Raw genomic sequence first — 8,719 nt, 5'->3', positions numbered from 1 at the left:
GCTTTAAGAATATTACAAGTAAATGTAAGTGTATTTGCCCAAAGAAGGATGCTCTGAAGTTCAATGTTGGTGGCTCTTCTAGTGGAAAGTTGGGGACATTCAGATGTAGCCATGTTTATGCGTCGAATTTTGCAGAGACAATTGCTATTAAAGTTGCTTTAGAAGCATTTGATGTTGGATAATGTAATTTGAAGCTTCTAAATGTGTAAACATGTTATTTAGAAGTATTTGATGTTTGCTAGTGTAAACTTGCTATTTGTTCATGTGATCAGATTTGTTTTATCCGATTTTGTATATATGGATCACAATTAGGTTAGGGGTGTTTGAACATTTTTAATATATATAGTGTTTTAATAGTTGTAAATGAAAAGTTACAAGTAACTTAAAGTTATATCACTTGATTATTAATCAAGAGTTATCACATTTCATAGTGACAAGTTATGTCTCTTAAAATAAAAAATTTATATTACTTTATTATATCCTCAATGCTCCGGTCAATGCTCAGTGGACTATTTCTATTAGTGCAAAACATTGACAATCATTGAGCTTTATTATATCCTCAAGGTTCATTGGCCAGTAGCTCTTTTGTACATCATAATATAAGTGGGGGCGAATAGAACCTTAATTAAAGTGACATTGATACTCACCTTGAAGCCTTCATTAATTTCTCATAAGTTCATTTTTATCCTTACACCAACAATTTTAAGGTTCTATATTTTGCAATTTATGAGAATTGTCTATATTTACTGTGCATTCACATGCCACTACAAGCATGGTACTACGAGGATGGCTATCAGGAATGAGACAATATTGAGATCATTGATCTTGTCAAATTTTGATTTATAAGAGATCTTTATCGCAAATAAAGGCATGTCATATTTATTGTTTTACTTTGCATTAAATAGATTTCAATCATAATGTGTTTATTGAACAATATTATGCAAAAGGATGTTGGTGTCTTGTGTATCAATTAGTTGACAAAAATCAAATGCTAGTTTATCGTATGCATGACATTTTAAAATGCATGATTGTGATTAGAATAGAAGTATATAATATATATCATATATCATTTAATAAAGAAAGAAAGAAGATGGATGGAATGAAGAAGCACGGTAAGGAAATGATCTATTAATGGATTGAAACAATAGTTTTGTTTTGAATGGTGATGACACAATTCAAACATTAGTTGAACAGATATCTATCCAATAGAAACATTATGACCATTCAGGAAAACTATAACACCCCAAAACCCAGCCTAGAAGTTTAGACCGAATCTCGGAGGTTACATTGATCACCAAAATGATCGTAGCAAAAATTTAAAAAACATATGGTATTTAAGTTACGAAAAAATCTCTGTTGTAAAATCTTGATATTACAAAAATTTTAGTGCAAAAGACGCTTACGTGCGTAAAACCCAAAATTCTTACCACAATATTCAAAATAAAACTTACAATTCAAACCGTTTATCTATAAAACTCAGATTTACAGAAAATACTTTATTAACTAATTTTAAAAATGTGATGCTTCAGAGACCTCCATCATGCTGAGTCCAGCATCAGAATATGAAAATGTACCTGCAAGGGGAAACACTAAGGAGGTGAGCTACACGAGCTCAGTATGAGTTCTACACGATTAATAACAGATTTACAGAAGAGAATTCCAAATAACAGTTTAATAGCAAAACAAACTTACAAAGATATATAGAAATAGAAGATAAATTTGAGATTAATATCCCAATAGAACGTAACAAACAAGCACACTACATCATAGACAGAGACTCAACTAATAACACGTTAATGGGTCGGTGCCAAAACACTTATCATCACAAACACGGTGTTACCAAACATCATTACACACAAGAACAATCACAAATGATAAGTCAAACAGACAGAATGCAGACAAAAAAACTTACACCCAAATACTTAAATAGATGCTTATGAATGCAGTCAAGTAGTGAAAACCCACCCACCCAGCCAAAACACCTTTTCGTCCTCCGATTACACCCTAATAGAGCATAGGACCATGAAAGGCCCATCCAAACCTACACACCATGTATGTGGACTAAGCCACTCAGATAATAATACACAGCAAAGCTGACGTATCTACAGTACAGTGCATTGTGGTAAACCGCTGTACAAACATGTTTCAGTTTAAACTGCCAATCAGATAATAGTACGCAGCAAAGTTGACGTACATGCAATACAGTGCGGTAAACCACTGTATCGATAATTTGCAGTTAAACTATCAGATCTTATCAAAATCACTCTTTTTTCACTTCACAACCAAACCCCAAATAATTTTATGCAAAAGTATGTATGCAAACAGGCATACATAATCAAAATACAAAATTTCCAGAAAGTTAGTTGGACACAGAAACTCACATCTCACATCTAGACAATCAATTACAGAATTCTAGTGCAGCTACAGAATCCACATCACATACAATCTCCCATACACCAATCAAATAGATTCAGAAATGCGTACACACATTATCTCAGATTCTGAATCAATTTCATAATAACATTGAATAACCCTCAACGAGTTGCTGACATAAAGCTGTAACAACGAAAACTCACAAGTCAAAGCCAAAACAAAGTCCCGACCACCCTTACTGTAATAGTCCGGTTTCAACCCTAATCGGAACAGTGGTTTCGAGACCACAAATCTGAGTCAAAAAAGTATTTAAATATTATTATTTTTTGTTTATACTGTGTGAATTTATATCCATGAAATTTTCGTGTTTTAATTTTGTCGTTTGAGTGTCAATTTAATAAAAAGGCTTAATCGCGTAAGATGAAAAAGTTGATAGTTAAATATGTAAGGGCCAAATTGTTGTTTTCTTTATAGCATGATATATTTATGATGCAATTAGACCATTTAATTTATGCATGGACACTTTTGGACATGATTTAGTGGAAATGGAATAAAATTATAAAGGTTAAAAATGGAAATGAATAATTATATGATAATTAAATAAAACAAAAGCATAAATTAAAGCCATTATCATCTTTGTTGGCCAAATATATCAATGAAAGAAAATCATCCATGGCTTTTAAGGTTTTGGCTACTATCAAGCTTAATTCAAGGTTCGTTTTTGTTCGATTTTTGATAATTTTTACGTTTTTGAGATTGTTGCTATGAAATCTACAAAGCCCATGTTTTAATTTTTGAATTTGAGAATGATTTTGTGTTTTGCTATTGATGATAGTTTGTTATTTTTGTTATTTGATGCTAGAAAATAAAAGATATGTGATAGATTATAATGTTTTGTCTTTGGATTTTTGATGAATTTGAGTAATTTGGGCTAAATTGTGAAAATAATATTTTGAGGGACTAAAATGTGAAATAAATGAAATTCATTGACTTGTATGAGCATGAGGAATATTCGGCCTAAGCATGAAATAGTGAAATTATGTGTATATTGTGTTTTGTGAAATAAGGACTAAATTGTGAAAAATGTAAATTTTAGGGGCTTAAGTGCAAAATGCCCTAATTATGTGTTTGTGTTTTAAATTGAATGGAATATGTTATTGAATAGCCAATTTTGAATATGTTTAGATCAAATGGAATAATTGGTTCAAAGTATAGTAAAGTTTTCACTGAGTGGAGGTTCAATCGTAAGACATCTTCATTTATGCAATCGATTTCCAAGATTATCAAAATCTAGAATATTCTGAAAATGGAGGGATCATTGGAACATTTTCAAAATATATATAGTGAAGTTATCATATTTCATAATGACAAGTTATGTCTATTAAATTCAAAAATTATATCACTTGATTATTAACAATGAATCATGATTATTCAAGGAGACATCTATTGCATCATTATGTTTATTGTTAAAAGATGTGACTATCCATTTAGATAGTTGTGTTCTTATAAAGAGACATGAGAACTCTTATAAATAAGAGTCAAATTTCATTTGTTTGACAAACCAAAAAAACACATCAAAAGTTGAGAAACAAAAGTTTCTTTCTATTCTGCCCCATCTTCTAATATTCCTAGATTGTTCTACAAAGAATTATTGCAGAAGTTCTTTATGGAAATTGATATTCTTACTATGGTTTGATCAATGCTCAGTGGACTATTTTCGTTAGTGCAAAACATAGATAGTCATTGGGCTTTATTATATCATCAAGGTACATTTGTCCATAATTATTTTGCACGCCATAATATAGGTGGGGGCGAATAGAACTTTAATGAAAATGTCATTGATACTTGTCTTGAAGCCTTCTTAATTTCTCATAAGTTCATTTTATTCCCATATTGCAACAAAGGGTTAGGATGATAACATTGATAAGGACCTAGCCAATTAGTTGATTTAGATAAAGATTTTCGATCAAGCTTTAGATAATGCTTGAATAAGAATTGAGTTTTAAATTAGCTTAGAAGTCATTATAAATAGAAAATGAAGGTTGTAACCAAATGTAAGCAAAAAATAAAAAAAATGAGAAAAGGAAAAGAAAAGAAAAGAAATTCATAATGCAAAATTAGTTTCATCCTATTCTCTTCTCTAAAATTGTTTTCTTTCTTCCTTATTCTTCCAACAAAAAGGCATTAAAACTTGATTATGTAGTATGAGAGGTGACAGATAATGGAATGTTTCAATTTCAGTTTCATCATCTTACCAAGGAGAACTATGAAAATTGATGTCTTTGTATGAAAGTTTTATTTGGCTCACAAGATATTTGGGAGGTTGTACAAAATGGTTATGATCTTTCACAAAATGAGTCATTATTATTTCAAAATAAAAAGGATAATTTGATGAAGATAAGAAAGAACAATTAACAAGCTTGACATTTATAAAAGTGACCAATGCCACTGCCAAAAAAAAAGAATAATAAAAAAAAGATTTTGCAAAGTTCTTTCTAAAGAGTTGACAAATTGAGGGAGGCAAGGCTCCAAACATTATGAAATGAATTTAAAGCTTTGTGAATGAAGGAATCCAAGATAATTTTAGATATTATTCATGGGGTTGGCTATTGTATTTGTGTGACTGAAAGTATGAACTTTCAATTATATATGTGTGAAACTTAGTATGATGTCCTCAACCTCCTAAAATTATATTTGTTCACGTACTTTAAATCACATTATCTTAAAATTCCATTATAGACTCCATAATGAAAATTATCATCCACAAAACTAGTAATTGATAAATTATATAATTTCATAAAGGGATAAATCTCAAAATTATACATGAATTTTGATTTAATGTAAAATTGTATACATGAACTTTAATTTGGTGCAATTATACACATGAAACTCTAATTGTGGTTCAAATGTATACTTGAAACTTTAATTTTGATTTAATCATACACATTTTAAAAAAATAAATACATCAATTTATTTTTATATTGGATAAATATAATTATTGATGTGTACAATATATAAACATAAAATAATGTTATATTAATAATTGTGTTAATAATTTAGAAGAATTGGATCAAATCAAAATTTCATGTATAAAATTGTACAAATCAAAATTTATGTATACAATTGCACATTAAAACCATAGTTCATGTATAGTTTTGGGATTTATCCCTTTCATAAATGATCTATAACCATGCTCAATTTCCATCAATGATATAATACCTTTAAGAGGATATATTGACTCTTTGTGAGAGTCATGATCTCTTATAAGCAATGTTACACCATGCACCAATTGTATACCCAACGTTAGAGGCGAAGTTAGGAATTTTATTTAGGGGACTAAAAGTATAAAATTTTGAACAAACCAGGGCTAAAATTTTGTGTTAAAAATTTTTAAATTGCATTATTAAATTTTTTTAGAGGGCAAAGAAATAAATTATCCATTCATTCAAAAGTTAAAAGCTTAAATGGAAAGATTTTACTTTTGAAAGGAAAATTTTTCGCATTTGACTAAGGATGGGCCAAGGCCCTTGCTTGCACCTCTAGTTTTACCACTACCCATCCAACGTACTTAATACTATACTAGTTTGAAACACTTTAACCTTTTGTACATCAAACTATACTATAGCTATATACTTGATTTGGACTAAAGTTAATACACAATGAACACTACAAATAAATTAAAATTTAATCAGAGGTCCAATTTAATGTATTATGAAGTTAATATATCTTTAATTTTATTTGGGAAATAAATTTGATTCAATCCAAAAAATCCCATCACTAATGATGCTTAATAAAATAAAATAATCCTAACATAACTTACATGTTTAGCGTAACTCATGGTTATGATCACAAACTGAATGATATTAGACTTTCATTTTGCCTTAAATTTACAAAAAAAAAAACATTTGTAAAGAAAAAAGGTAGTACACTTATTTTGTATCAACTAGGAAACAAACGCTACCGCAAGCAATTATCACTGGGAAGTGGAATTGGAAATAATTAGAACTTTCAAACCACAAAAAACACCAAGACGAGAGATTTTGACATCATGATTAGGGAAATTGGAAGTAAGATGGAACTTTCCTTGAGCAGATGTTGAGAAGCAAGTTGAGAGAAACCGGGACATTAAGGTTGATGCCTAAAATATTAGCTTTGATTGCTGTGCAAAGGCAAACAGCAGCTTCAAGATCAGTAAGACCTTGGAGAAGGGAGCAACATGGTTGGACTGGGGGTGTACCAATGGTGACATTAGCCAAACCAAGTATATTAGCACATACACCTAATTTAAGGGCATCAATGGGGCATTTACCTTTCGCACAAGGGGATGGGGAGGGAGTGGGCTTTGGGTTTCGTTTTGGGCTGGGGGAAGGGCAAGAACCACGAGCACTGACTAGAGAAAAGAAGAGAATGTTGAGTACAAGAAAGAGGGTAAGCGATGCTAACCTTTTCGAAGCCATCTCTCTCAAATCCTAGGAGCTTCGTGCCTAAAGTAGAAGTAGAGTAATATACTCTGAGAATGGAGAATTTGGAGTGAAGGGTGAGGTTTATAGTGTTTCAAGAGGGCGACTTGGTTGTTTTTAACGTCAGCTTAATTCATAAAATTGAATCATATATCGCTTTCATTCTGCGATTTGAGCTGGCTTAGGAGACGATGTTCGTGAAATATGGACGTTTGTGATTATGAGGTGAATATTAGCACATTGCCATGTTACCACTGCTCCTAGCATCAAATTATTCGTTTTGCAACAGCATTTCATATTAAGATGTTTGCATCCCAACCTTTAATTATGGAAGATAATGGGATCGTGAAATCACTTGATCTATGTATATTTTTCATCCGAGGAGCATTATCAGGCTAATTATTGGACAAAAAGGTACAGAATTTAATGTTCAAACAATGGGTTGCTTTAATTGTCTTCAACACATGGTAGTTAATACTTAATATTTAAGTATCTACATCGTTTACTTTTATTATCTCATCCGTTCCAAATTCGGATAATTACAACAACTAACTACTGAAGACAAAAACAGATTTAGGTTCAAAACAACATAATTACTTCCGTGTTGAAGGCTATCTTGTCAGACCTTCATGTTGATCTTCGGTTTCGTTTTGTTTTGTTTTGATTGTGCTATATCCCAATCCTGAATGCATCCTGCATCTTCATGGCATGTTAATCCAAAAGTCAACAAAGACATCATTCACATTTACCTCGAATTTCAAGATCCCAAAAGAACTTGCAGCTAGATACTGATCATTGTAATGAGCTAATGATCCCAATCCAACATAAGGGATGGTTTCTAGGTTTGCATGTTGTCAATGGAAGTTTTCTAGGCTGAAGAACAATGTTGGAATTGTAGGTAAACATGTTATCTCTTCCTTAAGATAAAAATATTATATTTGAAGAAATTGTATTATCAAGAATATTTCCTTCAGAACAATAACTCTAGTTAAGAATAATTGTTGTTTAAAATAATTGTTATTTGAAAATAATTATGTCCAAAATAACTTTGTTCATAATAAAGTTTAGCTAAAGTTCAAAACAACTCTGGTTAGAATAATAACGTTTTGGGAATAATTATGTTTAGAATAACCATTATTTAGAATAATTTGTATTTAGAACCATATGTTTTTTCAAAAAAGTCATATTTCAAAAAAAAATTTAGCAGCCTTGAGAAGCTTGTGAATCTCCTCTTTACAAATATATACTTGTAAAAAATTCATGTTACTTAAGAAAAAGAAAAAAATGAATATCTCACAGAAGTATGACGGATGAGTATTGGGTTCCACCATAGACTCCGTGCCCTCATCTGAAAAAGAATTCCATTTACAATAATATACATTGTCATGTCTTGACTGAAACCAGATTTTTCTTTCCACTACAGAAATTACTGAAACTTAATGAAGTCAATATTAATTTTATCTTCAACTTAAGCTAAGTGGATCCAGGTAAGGCAGGGTTTTTTTATCAAAAGAAAAACTAAAAACAGGTTCCCACGTGGCAGAGGTGGACAATATATATTGTCACCATATGTCTGTAAAACTTGACACAAAATCTTTAGCTTGATTCCCTTTGACAGATGTGATTCAATATATGAGAAGTTGATTGCAAATACAGAATAAACAATCTCTTAATTTGTAGTTCATTCCTTATAATTTCATTGAAATTGTTTTGTCACACCCATCCTCAATGTCCAATATTTTAAATATAATTTAAAAACAAGCATCAATTTTTAACTCATTTGTCATGTCAAGTTTTACTAAAATCTATTGTTTTTTTAAAAAATGAAAATAGAAAATAAAATAAAATAAAAACATTTTCACAAACAAAATTCACCATCGAAAGTT

At 30.6% G+C, this 8,719-nt stretch overlaps 1 protein-coding gene across 1 annotated transcript; it reads right to left on the bottom strand.

The window, feature by feature from the left end:
- Positions 1–6,228: 6,228 nt before the first annotated feature.
- LOC107929369 (14 kDa proline-rich protein DC2.15) lies at positions 6,229–6,915 on the bottom strand. The gene has a single exon (XM_016860769.2). The coding sequence runs from the start codon at positions 6,828–6,830 to the stop codon at positions 6,426–6,428; it is 405 nt and encodes a 134-aa protein (XP_016716258.1). The 5' UTR covers positions 6,831–6,915; the 3' UTR covers positions 6,229–6,425.
- Between the last annotated feature and the right edge of the window lie 1,804 nt (positions 6,916–8,719).

Source organism: Gossypium hirsutum, chromosome D08 (assembly GCF_007990345.1).
Source record: "Gossypium hirsutum isolate 1008001.06 chromosome D08, Gossypium_hirsutum_v2.1, whole genome shotgun sequence".
Lineage (NCBI taxonomy): Eukaryota > Viridiplantae > Streptophyta > Magnoliopsida > Malvales > Malvaceae > Gossypium > Gossypium hirsutum.
The sequence above is the reverse complement of the archived record's forward strand: the minus strand, read 5'-3'. Positions and strand labels throughout refer to the sequence as shown.